At 44.2% G+C, this 21,857-nt stretch overlaps 2 protein-coding genes across 2 annotated transcripts in view; one reads left to right on the forward strand and one right to left on the reverse strand.

Annotated features, from left to right (window-relative positions):
- The window catches only part of RYR3 (ryanodine receptor 3), a 477,803-nt gene extending 458,160 nt beyond the window's left edge, over positions 1 to 19,643 (forward strand). Inside the window, 12 exon segments of the mRNA XM_074327936.1 lie at positions 101 to 301; positions 3,192 to 3,322; positions 6,567 to 6,609; positions 7,081 to 7,208; positions 7,638 to 7,698; positions 8,019 to 8,165; positions 11,850 to 11,984; positions 13,257 to 13,413; positions 14,624 to 14,688; positions 15,127 to 15,227; positions 17,641 to 17,692; positions 18,544 to 19,643. Of these exon segments, the coding sequence (XP_074184037.1) occupies positions 101 to 301; positions 3,192 to 3,322; positions 6,567 to 6,609; positions 7,081 to 7,208; positions 7,638 to 7,698; positions 8,019 to 8,165; positions 11,850 to 11,984; positions 13,257 to 13,413; positions 14,624 to 14,688; positions 15,127 to 15,227; positions 17,641 to 17,692; positions 18,544 to 18,639 (1,317 nt within the window). The 3' untranslated portion in view covers positions 18,640 to 19,643.
- Positions 19,644 to 19,650: 7 nt separating this feature from the next.
- Positions 19,651 to 21,857, reverse strand: part of AVEN (apoptosis and caspase activation inhibitor) — a 142,562-nt gene continuing 140,355 nt past the window's right edge. Inside the window, exons 6-7 of the mRNA XM_019752876.2 lie at positions 20,894 to 21,254; positions 19,651 to 20,137 (exon numbers count right to left, since the gene is read on the reverse strand). Of these exons, the coding sequence (XP_019608435.2) occupies positions 20,022 to 20,137; positions 20,894 to 21,254 (477 nt within the window). The 3' untranslated portion in view covers positions 19,651 to 20,021. The remainder of the gene's footprint in view (positions 20,138 to 20,893; positions 21,255 to 21,857) is intronic.

The following is a 21,857-nucleotide window of genomic DNA, read 5'->3' on the forward strand; positions in this document are numbered from 1 at the left end:
CTGTTTGCACAGCATTAACTAGCAATATAAAGTGTGTGGGGAAAGCCCAGTGGCAGAAGCTCTTTCTGACGTTAATAAGAGAGTGTGTGTCTTGGGCCAGGTCACTGAAGACCCTTTAGAAGAGGAGACAGAGGACGTTGCAAACCTGTGGCAGTCCTTTAATGACGAGGAAGAGGAAGAAGCAGTGGTGTTCTTTGTCCTGCAGGAGAGCACTGGGTACATGGCCCCGACGCTGCGGGCGCTGGTCATTATCCACACCGTCATCTCCTTCGTCTGTGTGGTGGGCTATTACTGCCTGAAGGTGAGTCGCTGGCCACTCTGCATCTAACCTGACTCCTTGGGAAGAAGCTCCATTTTTGAGCCCAGCCAGCCCTTTGTTCGCTGAATCTTTGCTGACAGACTAAGGTCCGTGGAGCAGCGGCATCACGTAGGAGCCGGTTAGACCTGTAGAACCCTGGGCCCTACCCCAGGCCTTGCAAATCTGAGTCTACAATTTAACACGGCCCCAGGGATCTGTATTCACACACTAGTCCCGTTTTAGGCACCGCATCCTGAACTTCATAGAATCAGTCATTGGGCCGAGGCCCACATCGCGATGGTGATGAGAGGTTCTTCTGGTCTTCCAAATTATGTTGGAATTTTTATAAAAATGCTTTCCACCTTTCAAAACTGATTCGATGTTAATGATTCGAGATATCAGAAGAAAACTTATTGATGAGTTACTGTTTCAAAGTTACCTGTTGGTGCGTAACAAATCACCCCAAAACTTAGTGGCTTAAAATGACAATGTTATTTCTGATTCTGTGGGCTGGCTGGGCACGTTTGAGCAGTTCCTCTCTCCGTGTGAGGGTGGCTGCACCAGCAATCATCCGGGAGCTCAGCTGGGCCAGGATGCCCACAGTGACACACACTCGTGCCTGGCCTGGTGGTGACGGAATGGCTGGCAGGATGGGCTCAGCCGGGGCAGAGGGGCCTTTACATGTAGACTCAGGCCATCGGCCTTTGCATGTGGCTTCTCCATGTTCTCTCTCCAGCGAGGTAACTGGACTTCTTGCACATGGAGCACAACAGTGAAAGCTGCTAAGCCCTTCTTAAGGCGTAGGCCAGAACTGGCACAGTGCCATTTCTACTGCATTCTGTTGGTTTAGGCAAGTCGTAGGGCCAGCCCACATCCATTGTTGCACAGGGAGTGAGGAGGGTGACACAGGACATGCTTGCCAGGAGACCCTGTTTATCAGGGCCATCGTCAGACACCACTGACAGTCATGCAGGCTCCAGTCGTTCTGTTTTTGGTGTGCTAAGTCCAGTTCTTTTTCTACTATACCTTTTTTTTTTTTTTTTGTCATTACCTTTTTTCTTACTTACATCTCTTTAGTAGGAAGTCTCCTTGGCTGTTCACCAAGCCGTCTTCTCCTGGGGAAGAGTCCAGGAAATATCTTCCTACACTTGTGGCCCTCACTTCTCCCAGTGAACTGTGGTATCACGTGGGAAATCCAGTTACCCTGCTGGAGGAAACACATGTCCTAAACCACACTGAGGACCCCACTGTCACGATAGAACCACGGACATGGAGCCGGAGACCTGGGTTGGACTCACAGCTCTGCCACTTAACCTTGCCATTCCTCTGCTTCCTCATCTGTACAAATGAGTATTATCATAACACCACCAACCCCTAACAGTTGCTGGGAGTATTAAATGCATTACCACATGTACAAGTACTCAGAACACGAGACATAGTAACACTAGAGTGCGTTGGCTTCTGTTCCTTAGGTCAGCATCATAGAATTCATCTTGTTGGATGGGGTGCAGGTATACCGCTGACGTCGAGAAAGGGAAAGAGAAACACTAGCGGATAAAAATGTACCAGTCCTACTTACAAGGCTATACACACTCCTACAAGATTGAAGGGGAATGCTTTGAATCCCAGAGATCAGTACTGCTCTCCAGTTTGATATTATTATTGTTATTGAGTAATTTCAAAATACAGCACAAGTTAGCATAGCTTTGTCTTTGCTTCCCCTCCCACATCATCCAATAACGGCCACCAATCATGGACCCTCACGGTGTGCAATGCCTGCTGTTAGCCTTTGCCACCTTCCCGTCGTTCGTCTTTTACTTCCTCAGTGTTGTTTCCTTGGTTTAAAAAGAGCAAGGGGCAACTCTTTTCAAATCATGATCAAATGTTGTCTTTTTGTCTTGGAAATAAAGGGGCAGTGTGGGGCATATGGATATATATCATGAGTTTTGAGAAACAGTCATTGGAAGAAACAGTTTGGAGACGAAGGTTCTAACCAGTGGCTTCCCAGCTGAATGAGATGCTCTGGTTCTGTCTGAGTTAAGCTTTTCTGGCGAGAGGAGCTCTGGCCATTCTTCTGGGATTTCAATAGTATCCTCTGACCTCACTAACTCTGTCCCGTATTTAAAGTGTGTCCGTGTGTGTGTGTGTGTGTGTGCGTGTGTGTCTGGTGATAGTTGGGGCAAGTGGATTTTTTCCCCATCCTTTTCTGGGTACCTCTTTGGCAGTAGGTTGTTACAGCCATGCCACCACATCTAGTCTAAAATCAGACATAGAACAGGGAGTGATAGTTGAGGACAAATAAGTGTACTTCTACCTGGCAGAAATTCTGGACAAGAATCTCAAAAAGACCACCTCAATACTGAAAGACTGTGAACAGAGCCCAGTGAGTCCCCGCATTCTTCCTACCAAACCATGTTTCATTAACCAAACGTCAAAGCCCTGAGTGACTATGACCCCAGCCATTGAGACGGTTCAAACATTTCATGGTATTCCTGTGGCTGACCAATCAATACTAGAATAGTTTATTGTCATTTCTGAGTTTAACACCAGCCTAGGAGTCATAGGAGACCTAACACATTTGGCCAAGGGACTCATCTAAATATAGACTTCTCACGAGGATGGGTCAAGCAGTCCAGTTTGCATTCATAACAGCTGTTTAACCCAAACCTTAAAGGGTGGCTCAAATCAGATCAACTTTAGAGACGGAGGTGTATTAGCTAAAGGAGTGAGAAGTGATTTATTTGACTTTGGGCCCACAATTAGGTACTCTAAGAATCCTACCTCAAAGATACTGCTGCCCTGAAGGTGGAAGGCCGATTTCTAAGAAATGCTTGGGAAAAGGTGCTTTCATTAGAAAGCCTTCTCTGAGTAACCAGTGTCTCCCTACTCCTAGGTCCCTTTGGTGGTATTCAAAAGGGAAAAAGAAATTGCCAGGAAGCTGGAGTTTGATGGCCTGTATATCACCGAACAGCCGTCTGAAGATGACATCAAGGGGCAGTGGGACCGCCTGGTAATCAACACACCGTAAGCATCGTCTGCAGTAATAGAAGGATGAGAATAGCGCCTCCTACAGGCTGGGAATATTGATGCTTGGCCCAGTGCCTGGCACATGGTAGACATCAAGCTCTTAGTCATCCCCTTTCCGTATTTCAAAAACGGCCATTACCCTTAGCAAAAGTGTATTCTAACGCTGGTGTATTCACAATGGTGAAAATGCGAGTAGCGAGACAAATTGATTTTCTGAAAGAAAAGAAATAGGGCTAGATAGGTAAACAAAGGTGACCGCATTGAAACTCTTAGCTGTGCCAATTAAAATAGGCACGTCTGGAAATAAGAATCCTGACCCTTGGGGGAAGAAAATTGCTCCTTCTCCAAAGGTGGTCGGTCAGGCAAACAGAGAGGCCGCTCTACAAAAGCTCAACAAAGCTTTTCAAAAATAGTCTCTAGAAAGGGAAGACTCTATCATCAGGGGTAAAAAGTGAGCATGCAAGTGAAAAGCCTGTCTCTACCAAACTCTTCAAATAAGGAAAACTACTGAGCCTTGTTTCTGACCCTTTGTCATTAGAGTACATAAATTTGGGGGATATTATTAAATAATTTCGTTCTTTGATCAACTTTCTGCAATTATCAGTAATGCTTGTGTCTGTGGCACAAGGTGACAGAGCCTAACAATCCCATTAAAAAGGCAGTTGTTTCCAGAAATTTATCCTAAGGAGGTAATGAGACAAGAACACTAAAATGTCCCAACAAGGATATTTACTAAAATTTTTTATTTGAACTGGCTTAAATGTCCATGCATAGGAAAATGCATAAATAAATAGCTGTTTAAAAAAGTTTTAATAAATGAACTTTTCATTTTTTTCACAGTAATGACATCATAGTACACGTAGTACTTTATAACCTGTTGTTTTCTGTTAACTACATATCACGGAGAGCTTTCTTTTTCAATATTATTTTTGTATTGTTAAATATATATATAGAAGATTTAAAATGTACACATATATTTTAAAGTATAATAATAAAACGAACTACAAAAATTAAACAATGGAACATCGCTGAAAGCTTCAAAGTCCCAGGTGTCATCCTCCTTGGTCCGATCTCCTCAACCCCCAGCCACCTACTCTCCTGATTTCAGAGATGTTCATTCTTTTGCTTTAGTTTATAGTTTTACCGCTTAGGTATGTGTCCCTAGATACTGTTTCGACTATTTTTATATAAATGGAATTATATGTATTGTACTTTCATTTGAAGCGTTTATTCAACACTATGTTTGAGAATTCACCTATGTTGATTTGTGTAGCCATGATTTTGTCATTTTCAAAACTGAATTGTTTCCAAACATTTTCAAAACTCATTATATGAGTCTATTATGGTGTATTTATCCATTTTCCTGACAATGGATATTTCAAGTGTTTTCAGTTTCTGGCTACTGAAAAACAGTGCTACGATGAGCATTTTTATAACTCATGCACACTTAACAGAGTTTATCTAGAGTAGAAACCCAGGAGAAAAACTTGCTGAATGGTAGGATATGCCTCTGTCTGTCGCACTCTGCCTTCCAGCCAGCACTGTGTGAGCGTCCCTGTCAGCACTTGCTGTCGTCAGTTAGGTCTGCTAGTCTGCTAGGTGTAGATGCGGTGGCATCTCATTGTACATTTCCCTGATTTCTAAAAAGGCTGAGCATCTTATGTTATTTTTCTTGACCATTCGTATATAGGGTATCATTTATTTATGCATTTCCCTGCTGAAGTTCCTTTTGTCTACCCCCTACAACTTTAAGGAATATTACCAAGTAAAAAGATGGTCTCTACCTCTAAGGAGCTTCCAGCCCTAGTCAAGGGACAAAAACACTCAGACCAAAGTAAGATCAGCTGCAAAAGGGGTCTTGCCCAGAGCCTCTGGTCAGTGGCCTCCACCACTTATGGATTTTCCACCTACCACAAAATGTGACCAAGGCTGAGTTGTATGTAATGGACCGTTTGTATAAAGGATTTGAGAGAAAGGAGATGTCAGTGTGGACCAAGGAAGCCTGGCTTGATTTTTATTTGTTTTGTTTATTTTAGATACTAAATGGAATACATGAAAAAAAGCAAGTAGCAAAGAAGAAGAAAATAAAAATAATTATGTCCATCCCCCAGAGATAAAATCTACTAGCAGTTTACTCTATAAAGCCAGCTTTTGTTCTTGCTTTTAAGTGGCGTTTAGATGTTTAAGACAAAGAAACTGCTTTAATTATAAAAAACATTTTTTTTTTTAAAGATTGACACTCTGTTGGGGAGGGATGGCCTTTGCTAAGGGTTATTCTTTTGAGAGGTTCATGAATAGAGGGAGGCCCCCACTTCCCTCACCACCAACTTGGGAAGTTTCTAAAATAGGGGACTGTGTGTTTCAGATCCAACAAGAATACCTCCAATAAAGGAAAACGGAAGTGAGAATGCATGTACCAAGGGCCAGAGGCTCCTTGGCTGCAATCCAGCCTCACAAGGACCCCTCCCAGGAAGGGTCGATCATTCTGGAGAGGAGCAAAATATTTTCAATGGTTTTTGCTAGTATACCTGGAAGTGACAGTTCTTTCTTGACTTTAACAATAGGAAACTACTCGCAATGGAGCTGGTAAAAGCTATAATACCAGGCAGAAGAAAGAAGTTTCCTCTGTGGGAGGGTGGGTTAAGGAGGTAATGATATAGGGAAGCACCTCCAAAGGAGACAGGGATGTAATTCCCTGAGGAAATCAGGCCCCACAGGAGTTGTATGGGGATGGAGAATTGGTGGAAGAGCACTCCGGTTAAGAAAAACCCTGTAGCAATTAAAGGTGATTCCCAGACTGGAAACTTCATAGAGTTAGGGACCTTGTCTACACATTGTACCCCTGTGTCCCCAACACCTACCCCAGTTACTGACACAAACGAGGTCCTCAGTGAATGAAGGTTAAATGCATGCATTTCCTACAGGGTTCTGTTTCTAGCTACACTGGGATCAGTAGACAGGTCTTCTGTCTAATCCTGTCATCACAATTCCTGGCTCTTCACCATAATTTTGAGGTAGAAAATGCAGCGTGGCTTTCCAAGAGTTTCAGAAGTCAGTACAAAGTAGTGAAACTTTAAATCAGTTAGTCCTGTGGTGACTCTGAACTTGAAACAAGTCTTGTCTTCAATGAGCCAGGACAAAAACCAAAGGGATCGCACACAGATCCAGACACTCAAACTGCAACGTTTCTTGATGTCTTGTCTTGATGCTAAGATCCTTGCTTTTTCATTTTCTTTTTCAGATCTTTTCCTAACAACTACTGGGACAAGTTTGTAAAGAGAAAGGTATGCCCTGGCAGCGGGAGTCAGTTCCATCACCATCAAAGAAACGTAATAGATTTTTTTTTAAGTTTTCCGTATACAAACATGAATAAATTTGATGTTACTGTTATGATGGACTCTCGAGAACAGTAAGTCACAGGAGGAGTTTTATGTGAACACGTGTAGGTTTTTGGCTTCCTTCCTATACTCATCCGCCTTACACAGCTTAACACAATCATTGTTTTCTGCATACCAGGCTTTTTCTCGCCTCCGAGAAGATATCAGCCTGAAAAGCAGTTTATCATTCCCTTTATCATTTGTTTTCTTTGGGGGTTCTTTTTTTTTCTCTTTATTTTCATGTTGCATTTTGAGTCATGATTTTATCAGCCCCTTGGCAGAGCCCAGAGTGTAGCGAAGCTCTGAGGACATGGGGCTACTGAAAACGAGGACGGCGACGTGTGGCCCAAGCTCACCCTGTCATCCTCTCTGCTTTAGGTGATTAACAAGTATGGAGATCTGTATGGAGCTGAACGCATTGCTGAACTCCTGGGTTTGGACAAAAACGCCCTTGACTTTAGCCCAGTCGAAGAGACCAAAGCAGAGGCGGCTTCTCTGGTGTCATGGTACAGAGCTTAGGAGTTAAAATTCCAAATCTGGCAAAAGTAGATCCTTTGATTTTCCAGCCCTTATAAATGTGCTTAGAGGGGGGAAATTTCAGTCATATTCTTTGATTTCCCAGGCTCGGGTCTGACTTAGGTATTTCTTCTAGGGTCTAACATATTGGGAGGGCAGCACTGCTTTAAAAAATTTAAGGACCTATCAGCTTTTAGGCCTGACAGAGCTGAAAGAGAAAGACTAATTAAAATTTCAGAGTGTGTGATTCAACCATTCTGTCTCATGAGAAACACATGCATACAACTTGGTAACGTTCAGAGCTATATTTAGATTATTAAACCTGAGAGAAGAAAGACAAACTTAATTTCCACCCCCCTTTACTAAACACGTAACTAAATCCTGGTATTTATGTTTTTAAATTATTTGTCCCCCTTTAGGCTAAGTTCCATCGACATGAAGTACCATATCTGGAAGCTGGGAGTGGTTTTTACTGACAATGTAAGTATGGCATCTAAAAAAAAAAAATTCTGTGCCCTGGGTTCAGGGATGTCATTCAATGCCACAGGGAAGCAAGCGAGGGAAGACACCCAGAGAGGTTCAGGGAATACTTCCAAGCCAGTGTGAACGGTGCTGGGGACACATCTCTCTTGTGCAGTCGTGTAAGACAGATGGGGTTTCACTTGGCAATTCTTAGGCCCGTTCACAGCACCTAAACACCCGAGTCCTCATCTGTCCCCAAAGATGAGAAGCAGTGTTCAGGGAGCATATCAGGAGGCACCCGTGCCTGAAGAGCTGCTCCCATCCTTCTGTTCCCACAGTCCTTCCTCTACCTTGCCTGGTACACAACCATGTCGATCCTGGGTCACTACAACAACTTCTTCTTTGCTGCTCATCTGCTGGATATCGCTATGGGCTTCAAGACGCTGCGGACTATTCTGTCCTCTGTAACTCACAACGGCAAACAGGTACTGGGGATCACATTAGTGCAGATATGGATAGGAAAGTAGCCACCAACACAGGAAGGACAACTAATGTATGACAGGAAGGTATGTGCCATAGTGTAAAATACCCCTTTCTTGGCCAAACACTTGAACTGATAGTGATTGTTTTAATAAAACTGCAGCCAAGTAAAAAGAAAATTATAGCCGTCATTTAAGAGGCATAAGACCTTGATCCAGCCACCCCTAACATTTAGATCAGCCAGGGAAGAGGAGGAAGGGAGGAGGTGATGGGCATGTCAGATCACTTTGGAGACCGTTTGTAGATCAACCCCTTCCCCCATGGATCTAATACACTCATTGGGGGTGAGCTAGTGGTCATATGTAGCTAGAAACCTCCCCAGGTGCTTCTCATATATGCTTCCACTAGCAACCAATGATTTAGACATGTACACACACACGCACACACTATATATGTGTGCAGATATATGTGTATATGTGTGTCTATATACAGAAAGTTGGCAAGTTGACATATAGTTGTACATCTATATACAGATATAAGTGAAAATATATATCTATATAGCCAGCGCTATATTCAGTCTCATCAATATCCAGTCCATCTTCTACAGTATTGTTAGGGTACATCCCTTGATTAAAATCCTCTAATGGCTCCTTCTGTCAACACATGCAAACCCCTTAGCATTTCATTCCACATTAAGTGCAATTCCACGAATGAGATATGTTCCCTCACATCTCTAAAATTTGCATAGGAGAGGGAGAAAAGAAGTGAAAATGTGCCCAGCTTGGTACAGCTATTATGGAAAAGTGTGGAGGTTCCTCACAAAATTAAATATAGAACTACCATATGATCCAGAAATCCCACTTCCGGGAATGAAATCAGCACGTTGAAGAAATATATCTACACTCCCATGTTCCCTGCAGCATTATTCACAATAGCCAAGATATGGAAACAACCTAAGTGTCCATCAATGGAAGAACTTATAAAGAAAATGTGGTATATATATGATAGAATATCACTTAGCCATAAAAAGGAAATCCTGCCATTTGTAACCACATGGATGGACCTTGAGGACATTATGCTAAGTGAAATAAGCCAGACACAGAAAGACAGATACTGTGTGATCTCACTTACATGTGGAATCTAAAAAAGTTTAACTCAGAACCATAGAATTGTAGTTGCCAGGGATGGAGGGTGGGGGAAACGGGGAGTGTTGGTCAGGGTACAAACTTTCACTTATAAGATGAATAAATTCTGGGGATCTAATGCAAAGCATGGTGATTATAGTTAAAAATACTGTATCATATACTTAAGATCTACTCTCTTAGCACTTTCAGGTGTTCTCACCACACACAGAAAAGAACGGTAACTGTATGAGGTGATGGACATGTTAGTTAACTTGACTTCACTCATCATATTAGTGTATACGTATATTAAATCGGCAGGTTGTACGCCTTAAAAAATACATGAAGATTCCAAGTAGAAGAAAAATCAAGCTAACATTTAATTGTTCTAAAGTGAAAGGTGCTAGAACATCAGGTTTATTTCTCCTAGGCTTCTGGTAGTAGCAGCAGTCAGTGGTGCTTGTTTTGGTTCGTGGTAAAAATAGAGGAAAGCGAGCGACAGAAATTTGCTGTTACATGTAAGGCACTGACGTATGGGGAGGTAATAACAGAACTTGTGACACAGATGTTTGCTTAGAGTGTTAACGCTTCCTCACGGGTTCCTAGGAGAAAGGGTGCTGTGTATTTTTACATGCGTGTCTTGGAAAGTTTTATCCTCTGAAGGTGATGTCTCCCAAAGTGTGATCTGTGGAAGGCCAGTCCTATACTGTTCTTGGAGAATTATTTTCTTCCCCTTAACTCATATTGAAACTTCCGTTTTTATTGATTTGGCTTAAAGGCATTATACAAAATTGTACCTTAAATGGAAAGTTTAAACAATGACATTTTTCTATGGCCTTGCTGAATGAACTCTGGAAAGATTATAAAAGAAATGTGCCCAGCTCGTGCCAGGTACTGTGACAAGCTCACCACTACTTTGTAAGGTAGCTGTTATGCTCATCTGACAGATGAGAACAGAGGCTCAGAAGGGCTGTTTCACCCAAGAACATACAACTGCTAAATGGCAGAAATAGCCCATTTCTTCCTTGGTGCAAAGGTTCTGTTTTTCTAAAACCAGCTGGTTCTGTGAGGTCTGCCATCTGAGGTTAGGTAAGGTCCTATTCATCGTTCAGGAAGCCGCTGAATCTGCCTCTTCTGCTACTTACCTTAGCACTCATACCCACCCGCTTATGTGTAGCATCTTGAAGGCAGAGTTTTTCCAAAACTTTTTTTTTTAATTGGGGAATATTGGGGAACAGTGTGTTTTTCCAGGACATATCCGCTCCATGTCAAGTCGTTGTTTTCAATTTAGTTATAGAGGGTGCAGCTCACTGGTCCATGTGGGACTTGAACCTGCCACTGAGCCAACCGGCCACCCACCGGTGGCTAAGCTCCAAGCTCAAACCATTGTTTTCAATCTAGCTGTGCAGGGCACAGCCCACTATCCCATGTGGGAATCAAACCAGCAACCTTGTTAAGAGCTGGCGCTCTAACTAACTGAGCCATCCGGCCGTCCCGAAGGCCGAGATCTTATTGATCGTCACAGCTCCAGCTCAGCACCTCCTCCCTCCAGTAAGCCAGGTGAGCAGGCCCTGTGTACTCCTCATTTATGGTACCTCCTAAAGCTGGGGAGTACACATGCCCTGTGACCCCTACAAAGATCCTAAGCAGACTTCTTGGTTATGAAAAATGTCACTTTGCTCAACCATCATAAATAATTCTTATAGTAACTTCAAAGCTGTGACAGTTATCTAGTTTTTGGTTATTTATGAAATGATGTAATGTAGGGACATCTACCACTCCAAAGAACCTTTAGTTTCTTGAGAAGCAGCATTAGAGTAGAAGCGGCATCGTGAAACCTCAGGTCACTGCTCTCACTGTAAAAAACAAGGGACCCTACTCCTGACACTTTCACTATTCAATCCTGAAATCCCTTGGTAATTTGCATAGGCCCAACTTGATACCCCAGGTATTAGTCTGCTCAGGCTGTCATAACAAAATACCACAGCCTGGGTGGCTTAAAACAACAGAAATTTATTTCCTCAGTTCTGGAGGCTGGAGTCCAAGACGAAGGTGTGGGCAGGCTTGGCTTCCCCTGAGGCGTCTCTCCTGGGCTCGCACTTGGCCGCCCTCTGCTGCTTTTTCACTTATCATGCCTCCATGCATGCAGCTATGTGCTCCCTCTCTTTCTGTGCCCTCATCTCCTCTTCTTACAAGGAACACCAGTTAGATTGGATTAGGGCCCACCCTAACAGCCTCGTTTTTGTGGTTACCTCTTTAAAGGCCCTGTCTGCAAATTCAGTCACATTCTGAGGTAGTGGGAGTAAGGACTTCAACATGTGAATTGGGGGAGGGGGACACAATTAGTCCGTAACACCCCATCATTACTCTGTTCTCCCAATAGCCTGTTTCTATCTACGGTCCCCTTTCCTTCCTCACCTGCAGTATGATTGCTTTCATTGCCACCCCCACCCATTTCCCCTTTTTCCCTGGCTCAGCCTCACCTTTCCTCTCTGTTTTCTTGGAGTTGCCCTTGAACCTTTTAAGGTAGAGAAGACCCACCTCCTTTTCCTCTCTCTCCCCTCCCAGCTGGTTTTGACTGTTGGTCTCCTGGCCGTGGTGGTTTATCTGTACACCGTGGTGGCTTTCAACTTCTTTCGCAAGTTCTACAACAAAAGTGAAGATGACGACGAGCCCGATATGAAGTGTGATGACATGATGACGGTGAGAGCCCGGCCTCCCTGGGAAAGCAGGGCTGCGGGTGGTTGGGTTATAGGAAAGGTTGAGACATACAGATGTCTCATCCAAAGGCGAGAAGTGTTCTGGAAAGATGGGAGCGATAAATATGGGTCTCATGGGCACTCACCTAAGGCTGGGTGGAGTGAGAAGCACACCACAGGGCAGAGCAGGGCATCCTGCATCTACATTTGTTTGTAGCCAAGATGTGAATTCCCTGTGTCTCACTGTGAATGGACCTGCCTCTGAACTTCCTGGAAGGCAAGCTTTGGATTCCGTGTCTCTGTGAGCTGGAGCAAAGTCCCATGAATCTGGCGCTGTTTATTTCAGCAAGCCGACGGGGGTTCTTTCAGCTGAAGAATGTCACAGCAGTAGGATGGGGTCAGGGGCATTCTCGTCAGGAAGGCCCCTAGTGGGGACGATGGGCACAACTCCGGGTGAGCAAGCAGAGCAGCCGGAGCATCTCCAGAAAATCTCTGGTGACCAGATGCCAGGGGTAGGTGCCAGTGCACTGCCCAGTCCTCTGATCACTTCTCTAGAAAATGGGTAAGACTTCTTGTCTAAAAACTCTCCTGTGCTTCTTGGGGCAGTGCCCTCCTGTGACAGCAACAGTTACCAGAGCACCAGTATGACCAGCACCCATCTCCATGCTGCCCAGGCTTTTGACTTACCACTCATAAGGCTGCCTTTTCCTCCCACCTGACCATCCAGGCCAGAGAGACTGTGGGCAGCCTGGCCCGTGAGCCAGTGCCCAGCCCTGGGTCGCACATGGAGCACGGAAGGAGAAAGCTCTTGTCTGTCGCAGGAATCCCAGCCCTCCCAGGTGTAAGGAGACTGCAGAAGTAGGTGGGGCCTTTTCCAGGAGGCTGTAGCTGTACAGAAGTCCAGGCTAGCACTCTTAAAATTAAATGAAGGAAAACTAATATCTGGCATATGTGCCATACTCATCAGGGCTTAAAAGTCTTTTAACTTACACACCTTAAGTGGATTCTCTCGTATGTAGCAAATAGTTCAAAAAAAATTATTTTTAATGAGCAAAAACCATCATTCAAAGGCTAAATGTAACACTTTTTCCCTCTTGGTGGGCATGAGATGCCCAGAGGGTGTAGTGGGGACCAGCTGGCAGCAGGAACTGGCATCATTGAAGAGCGCCCGTCTCCTGCCTCGGGGCTGTCAGTACCTGAATGATCGGACCATCTGGCTAAAAGCAAACACCACTCTGCGACTTCGACCTGACTTGCTATTACTTTTCTGCTCTAGTGTTACCTGTTCCACATGTACGTGGGCGTGAGAGCGGGAGGCGGCATCGGCGATGAAATTGAAGACCCTGCTGGGGATCCTTATGAAATGTACCGCATTGTCTTTGATATCACCTTTTTTTTCTTTGTCATTGTCATCTTGCTGGCCATCATTCAAGGTAGGGTTGCCTGTTACGTTAAGTATGAACAGGGCTTAATCCAGTTCTCTTAGGCTGTAGATGCAGGGTGGTAAATTGTTTTAGATGGAGGTTTGTGCATTCCTTTACTTGTTAATTCAACAGATATTAATTGCATCTACTACATATGAGGCCTTGGCTATATACACAGTCAAAAGATTCACCCAGGCAGACACAGGCGTACCGTGTTTTACTGCGCCTCCCTGACATTGCATTTTTTTTACAAATTGAAGTCAAGAGCCTACACCAGCAAAAAGAATACAACTTGCTTTATTGCGGTGCTCTGGAACCAAACCCACAACGTCTCCATGGTATGCCTGTATAAGAAACTTGAGAATCCTTACAGAAGACCCCTTCCTGACCATTCCCCACTCTGAATTGATCATTTCCTTCTCATTCTGCTTCAATCTCCTCTGATCGAAGCAGATCTAGTCTTGCCCCAGACCTCATGCGTCCTGCCCTCCTCATTTTCCTCCCAAGCAATGGGATGGGGAAGGAGCATAGAGAGGAGCTGTGAGCGTGTGACAGGTTTTCTCTGCTTCTGGGGCAGGGGTACTGATAGTTACTCGTAGCTTATCGGGAGTTAGAGGAAGATGATGCATTTAGTTTGAGTCATGCAAGTTGCCTGATCTGTGAGACATGCAGGTGATGAGGGCTCATAAGCAGTTAACTATAATAGGTCTTCCAAGGGACAAGTCAGGAATGAAATAGCATAGACATAATATAAACAAACAAAAAATAAAACAATAGAAATGGGACCCATCGTGGTGGCAGTGGTCAAAGATGGGGTGTAGAGATGTCCCAGAAAGAGAAGCAAAGAAACTGAGGAAGAACCCTGAGACTCATCAAGGCCGAAGGGGCTAGAAGAGGGAGAGCCCATAAGGAAGACAGAAAACCAACGGTGAGCAAAACAGAAGGGGTGGGGTTGGCACTAGACAGGAAACTGTTTCTAGGAGTGAGCAGTTGGCAGCCATGTTGCAAAAAGGTGGAGTGAAAGAAACAATGAGAAATGGTTAGGCGGGATGCAGCATTTGAAAACACAAGTATATTTTCTGATTTTGTTGTCATTAAATAGTTCTGCTTGATGATTTACTCTTTTACAAAACAAAGTCGCCTCTGCCATTTTCTCTATCATTCCTCTTCCCTGAACCGATGATTTAAAACACATCTCTCTTTGTGTTTAAAATTCCAGGTCTTATTATCGATGCTTTTGGAGAGCTGAGAGACCAGCAGGAACAAGTGAGAGAAGACATGGAGGTATGTTCTTCTGACTGTTCACTCCAACTCTGTTTTTGTATCTCACGACAATTGGAAGTTTTAAATAATAGGTTCTGCTATTCCTTTGGGCCAGTCCTAGGCAAAAGGACCAAAAAAGTTTGTTTTCCACACTTGTCTTCTTCTAGGTGCCTGTCTACCAGCTCTGGGCATGTCTTCTGCTCTGCCCTCTGTTCTGCACTATTCCACACCCCTCCCTGGCTGTACCCCCTGCCGCCCCACCATGCCCCAGGCTTGGCAGGCTCAAGCATCCTCAGCTAGCTAGGCGCTGGTTGTGTGGTACTATTGAGTAGACAACCAATAGTCTGAAGCACCTGAGAAATATTTTTCAGTGTCTCAATTCAAACAGATCATGACCCTTTTTCCACCTCCGGGTAATGCCACGCCTGCTAAGGCTTTTACTGCCTGTTGCTTTTCTAGACTAAATGTTTCATCTGTGGGATCGGCAATGATTACTTCGACACGACTCCTCACGGTTTTGAAACACATACATTACAAGAGCACAACTTAGCCAACTACTTGTGAGTACTCTCGGTCGACAGAGGTGATGGGCAGGGGAAGGCGAGGTGGAGCAAAATCAACAGTGACGCCACTTAGTTCAGTCTCTGCAGATGCCATTTCCTCCTATTTCTCTGAAAAGTACAGGCAATTAGGAAAGAACTTCCAGGAGTCCCCCCGAGCCCCTATCTTGGTCCTACGTTGTCTTACATGTGTGTTGGGGACCATGCCTGCTCCAAGCAAAGGTCCGTCCCTCAGCCTGAGGTTAGAGCCCATCCCTTCTCAAGGTCACCTGACTCCAGCAGTTTTTCATTCTCCACTGGAGTTTTCCTATCACCATACATTTATTTTTTTTCAATCCTAAACAAAGAAAACGTCTGTGGCCCCACTTTCACTTCCAGCTACTGCCCTGCTTTTTGTTTCCCTTCCAGCAAAACTTGGTGGCCGTGCTCACTGTCCCTAATTTTTCTCTTCCCTGTCTCCTTTGCACCCAGTCCAGTCAGGCTTCCCACCTCACATTTGCTCGTCAGGGTGGCCCGTGACCTGCATGTTGGATTCTGTGATCAATTTTCAGGCCTCACCATGTCCGTCCTCTCCTAGTAATATAATACACGGGCTCTGTGAGCGTGGGAGATTTGGGGAGGTGTTTCCATCCTGCTCTATCCCAGCACTGAACGCCTGGCACCCAGTAGGCAATAAATATTTCAAAGGTAAAGCATTCCCTCGAGAACAAGTTATTCGTTGCCTACTGTGTGCCATGACTGCCTGAGAAACTTGTAACTTACAGAATTTATAGAGAATAGAGACTACCTGAGCATTCAGATTCCAGAAGGGATCATCTTCAAGAAAGGGAAAAACACTGCTGCGCTCTGCCCCCTGCACTAGCCCTTCCCTGTGTCTACATTGCCAAAGAAAAGTAGCAAAGACACATCTTTTTTTGCTAGTTTAGGACAAAAACACAAGTTTGTAAGTTCTTAAGTAACTTAGCATCCCTTTCCTCAAGTCCAGAGTAGTCACCATTGTTCACTAAGAGTTTGCATCTTCATGGAGGGGGAGGGGACCGAGGTGAATGTCCTTCTACCATGTTTCCCCGAAAATAAGACCGGGTCTTATATTAATTTTACTCCAAAAGATGCGTTAGGATGTATTTTCAGGGGATGTCTTATTTTTTCATGGACAACAATCTACATTTATTCAAATACAGTCATGACATCTTCTTTTGGAACATCGTCATAACATACTAAATGCGTCCGTCTGGCTGATGATCTTAACTGGGGCTTATTTTCGGGGAAACACGGTGTAAAAGGTGAGCACATGGCCATGTGCCAGGACCAGTGAACAGAGAAGAGTGAAAGGTGTTACATTATCTGGGTTGGGCCCCCTTTCCACATCGTCCCTCAGCGCTCTGTATTATAATGGCCTGTGTTCTGCCTCTCTAGTAGTGAGCTCTAGGGGAGAGAACCCATTTTATTCCTGTTTGAAACTCTCCCCCAAAAATGGTGCTAGGAAAAGAATCACAATGGCCTACATGCCTGAGTCTCAAACAAGGTAAGATATTGGCCCTGCCTTCCTTCTTCGTCTGATAAAGGAAAAGGGAGGAAGGAAAGGAATGTATTTATAGCCTCTGCTGTGGGCCACAGTCTGAAGCTGTAAACCTAACAATACCTCAAGAGAACTCCAAATCTGGGCCACAGGCTCTCCCCAACCTTAGAAGGGTGGTATTTCTACTTTCTCTTTCTCAGCAACAGCCTCACAGTCCTTTTCCTAAAGGGCATTAGACTGGTTCCTTTGGACGCCGTCTCTGAGGTCATGTAATGCAAGCTGAGAACTCAGCCCCAGCCTCCCGGGACACTTGTGTGTTCCAGACAAACAGACTCAAACCTTAGACACATCGCAGAGCAAGTAAAACCACGCTGGCATTTCTCAGTTGTCTATAATAAAAAGAAAACTATACTTCTGGAAGAATCAGAGCAACTTAGGAGACTAAGTACTTTCCAAAAATTCCACGACCTGTCCTCAAGACACACACGCCATTTCAATTCTGCATTCTCATAAATCAGCCTACTGAAAATTACAGGGTAGGAGTCGTAGTTACCAGTTGATCGTTTTAGAGTAGCATATTTGTAAATAATAAAGGAGTAGCCAAAATGCTTCCTCACAAGTGATCTTAGCTCAGAGTTTGGGGACAGTAATAAAGGAGCTCTCCTCACAAAAAGGCTAATTTTGAGACTAATGTGTATGATTAGAAAGTGATGGTTTGTATCATTATGTCACATTTCCCCGCTTTGAAAAGGCCTGGTAGACGGCATGATGCCAAACAACATATTGGAACCCTCTCTCCAGTTCATCTGATTGAGTAAATGAACTTAGGTTTCCTACCTGCAGTGTCTAGCACTATCTTTTTCTCATTTATTATACCTTTTGTCCTTGTTCCAGGTTCTTCCTGATGTATTTGATTAACAAAGACGAAACAGAGCACACGGGTCAGGTGAGGAGAAGAATCGTGCCCCCGTGTTAGAGCCTCCTTTCCCTAAGGCTCGAGAATCGGTAGAGCTTAAGCCACCTGAAACAGAGATGACCCCCCTGGGCTGTCACATGCGTTCTCCCACTGCTTTCTGCATTACTTATCTCTCTCTTTGTGACGGAAGAAGCCAAAATTCTAAGGCAACTCCAGTCTATTCCAAAAAACCTCCTGGTTATCCTGCCCAACACTGACATTTTCTGAACCTTTATGGTTACCGCTTCAGAGCCGAATAACTGGAGGTGGGGAGAACGTCATAGAGAAAAAGTCAAGGTGAAGCCGAGTGGGGGCGATAACAAAGAGCAGGAGAGGCGGTAAAATGCTGTGCGAGTATGAAGGAAGGTCTGTGGGAAAGGGATTCTATGACTAGGTATGAACAAGAGAACGAAGGAGGAAGAGGCAGGTTATCAAATATTCAAACATCACTGGATTTGTAGGAAAACGTGACAGCTCCAACATTAGAGAGAGAGGCACGTGGTCTCCTTCACATCTGGCTTTAGCGCTCCAGGCATCTGCCTAAGCCAGCACTCAGTGTCCCCTCTTCATGCATTCCTCTACCAATTACAAATGACATGGAATCGGCCTACTGATAAAGCTTTTAGGTATTTTTAGTGGTGATCACTGAGTTTGAGGGACAGGGGGAGAAACAACTTCTTGCTCCCAACATAGGCTGGGAATAGAGCAAGAAAGAACATGCCAGTTGGGCCTCATATAAATCCACATCCATACTCCTCCAGGGATACATACAGAGCAAAAACAAACGGGTTTTTAGCTTACTGTGATTTAAAAAGAAGTCCCTTTTGTCCCCGTTCTTTCAGGAGTCTTACGTCTGGAAAATGTACCAGGAAAGGTGCTGGGATTTCTTCCCCGCTGGTGACTGCTTTCGGAAGCAGTATGAGGATCAGCTGGGCTAGATCGCAATGAAAGGAACGCCACAGCTCGGAACCGTCAACTTACCGTGAAATCAAAATCCTTCTTTTATACTTCTGCAACATTTTTGAAAAGTGACATTTTCTAAATGCCTCCCTTTAAAACAAGAAAGCGTTTGTTACAAATCTGTGATATTTTTGAATTGATTGGGCTTTTTGTGCCTCATGGACATAGCCTGTGGGAGATAACCTGTCAAAATGTTAAAAGAAAAACAGGGATGACAAAAGATAATCAAGGAATCTCCAGCTGAATGCCTTCAAGGTTTTCAGTTCTAATGTAACTCGTTTGTTGGGATGGCATCACCGAGGAAAGGACTAGAAGTAGGAAGACTTGGATGCATAACACATGAAATTCTAAACACTTGACTATCACATGATAGTATCCACTAGTGACTCATGGTCTGAACTACAAAAAAAAAGAAAAAAACATTGTAACTGCAGTCTAATTTTTTCCCATGGTACTTGCTAGTGAATGTATCCAGATTCACCTTGAAAAGCTTTAAGCAGTTAAAGAAATAGAAAAACACAAACCAACACTTTGTCGACACTGAAATATCGATTAAGTGCCTTAAAACCTCTTTAGATATAGCTATGCAAGTTTTTTATGTTTATGTTACCGATGGACATTTCCATTAATTAGTTGTGTTGATCTTCTGTCTTCCTTTAAGAAACTGCACTTGAAGGTTATTAATACAATTATTTTTTTCAGTAACAGCTTGTCAACTGCTGTTATTTGAAGAAAAGTACTGTACTGAAAAGTCAGAAAAATCTCAATCTTATGCCAAATTGAGTAATGCTTTACGGTCCCTTATAAGTAGTGGAGCTGCTGTGTTTAGGTGACTCTCCTTAACTAAGATGAAGTGCCCACTGCAATAAAGTAATACATACATACCCACCGTGGTCTGGCCTCTTGTAATGCACCACTTCTGGATGAGTCTACAGCCATACTGTGGCTGCTGGGAAAAGGGACATGAGACAAGAAAGGGAAAAACTCCATAGAGCAGCCTTTGTTTATTGTGGCCAAATGCATGCCTGTTGCTGGCGCCTGTTCTCTGCAGCAGCAGCACTTGCTCTGCTGTGAACACTGAGAGGAAGGAGACTGGAAACGAGTGTCAGCCATAATGCCCCCTGCCCTGAAGCTAGGTTACCAGGCCCGAGAACAAATGCAATGAGCCTCTTACATGTACTATTGGGATGCTGACAAACATAGAGGTAGGCTCTCTGCGGTAAGCAGGCCGGGACACACATGCTTGTCAATCAGCTGTGCTTGGAGGACAGCGGGCCCACCCTTACAAGGCAGCTCACATTCATTGCAGGCACATTTTCTTTTTTTTTCTTTCTTTTTTCTTTTGTTTTTTTTCTTTTGGTTAGGAAATCATGCTGTCCAACCAGTCCTCAAGCTCTTCCTCGGTAACATTTTTTGATGTACTTGGTTGCTCCAATTCCATGTTCTTTTCTTCCGTCACAGATGGTTTTGCGAGAACTAGGGAAGTAAAAGTAATGTTAACTACTTCACATTAGTCCCAAAATTAAGGGTTAAAGTTTCCCTGGGGTTCGTTCCATGATATAATTCAGCCATAATTATTACGTTGCTCACAACAAGGGGAAATATTCTATTGTTGCTAGTCCTTAAGAAGATACAATAATATTTACACAAATTAATAAATTGGGTGGAAATTTGCTCTTCTATTTATTCTGAAGTTGAATCTCATAGTTCACTAGTTTTTTGTTTTTTTAAGACACAGCTGTTTTCTTTTTACGATTGTAGCAATCCTGGAAAGGCATCAAAGGTTCTGGAATGCAGCATATGGCTGAGGCCGTGGCCCTGGGCCGCTCCCTGTCAGATGGGCCCCGAGCTCACAGAACATGCACAAATGAGGAAGTGGTGTTCTTTCGTAAAAAATAAGCAAGCTGGTTAACTGGCCTGTTCAGTCTCCTGCTGCACAGCTGAGGGCTACGAGTATCTTAATGCCTTTTTATGGCACAAGTTCAACTCCCATCCCCAGGTTGAATTTTGTAATCAGACAGCAGCTCCTGAAGCCTGGTACATCGAGTGAGATTTGGAATGTTGTCAGAAAGGTCAGCTCAGGGCGAAAGCAGAGATGTGAGCACAGAAATAGATGTCAGTAGATAATGCCAGATCGATGGCAGACACTGACGGAAACGTGTACGGATGTGACCCCATTTTCTCACAGAACACTAGAATCAAGATGAATGGGGAATAAAATGAAAATCATACCTTCTTCTTCTTGGGCCACCTCCCCACCTTTCTCGGATTCCAGGTTCTGCAGTGTCTGGTCTGGTAAGACGTTATCTGCCACTTTTACAGGCGCATCTAAATTAAGCAGCAGATCTAATTCTTCTTCCAGGTGGTCTGCTGCTGACGGCAGGGGGGAAGCAGGTTTCTGAGAACTCTTTGAAGGACCCGGTCTTGGGCCAGTGTTACCCAGGTCCATGGGGCAGCGAGCAGCAGCAGATTTCAGCTCAGAGATGGACCCCCTGCCTCCAGGCCCCAGGGGCCCTTTTAACTGCATCCCTAGCCCCTTGCCTTCCTCATTTCTCTTTGGCTTCAGCTGAGGAACCTCTAAAGGAAGGGCACTCTGAAAGAGAAGCAGAATGGCTGAGTTCAAAATGTGAGTCCTGCTGTACGTGCTTAAGTAGAAACTAAAGCTTGGGAAGCCATCAAACTTGGTGGAGTGGAGAACTCAATTCAGACAGGACATTTACAAAGGGTGTCTAGTGTGGGGCTGGCCCTGTTTTGGGTAAATGTGGGAGACCTCACTGAAACGTAGTAGGGCTGTGCCTCCCACTCTCCCCACTCCAGCTGTGTGCTAACCCACTCAGAGCTGAGATAGAAAGGGCTGTGTCTCCTCTCAGGCCTGAGAACCGACAGTACCATCAGTCTATCTGAATGGCCACTTAAATCTGGGATGAGACTGAAACATCTGTACACGGCACTGGGAAGTAACTAGCAGATCTGTTCACTGTACAGATACAAAGACAGCACTAATACAAAGGGTAAGAGGCCGATTCAAGAAGAAAGGATGAGTCTCAGTAACATCTGGATAAAAAATTCCAGACACAGAAGAAAACATACTGTTGGATTACGTGTGTAAAAAGGCAAAAACAGGCAAAACTGATCCTTACTATGAGAGGTCAGGATAGTGATTTGAGGGAAATAGTGACTCAGCAAAGGGGTGGAT

This window comes from Rhinolophus sinicus, linkage group LG03 (genome assembly GCF_036562045.2).
Source record: "Rhinolophus sinicus isolate RSC01 linkage group LG03, ASM3656204v1, whole genome shotgun sequence".
Lineage (NCBI taxonomy): Eukaryota > Metazoa > Chordata > Mammalia > Chiroptera > Rhinolophidae > Rhinolophus > Rhinolophus sinicus.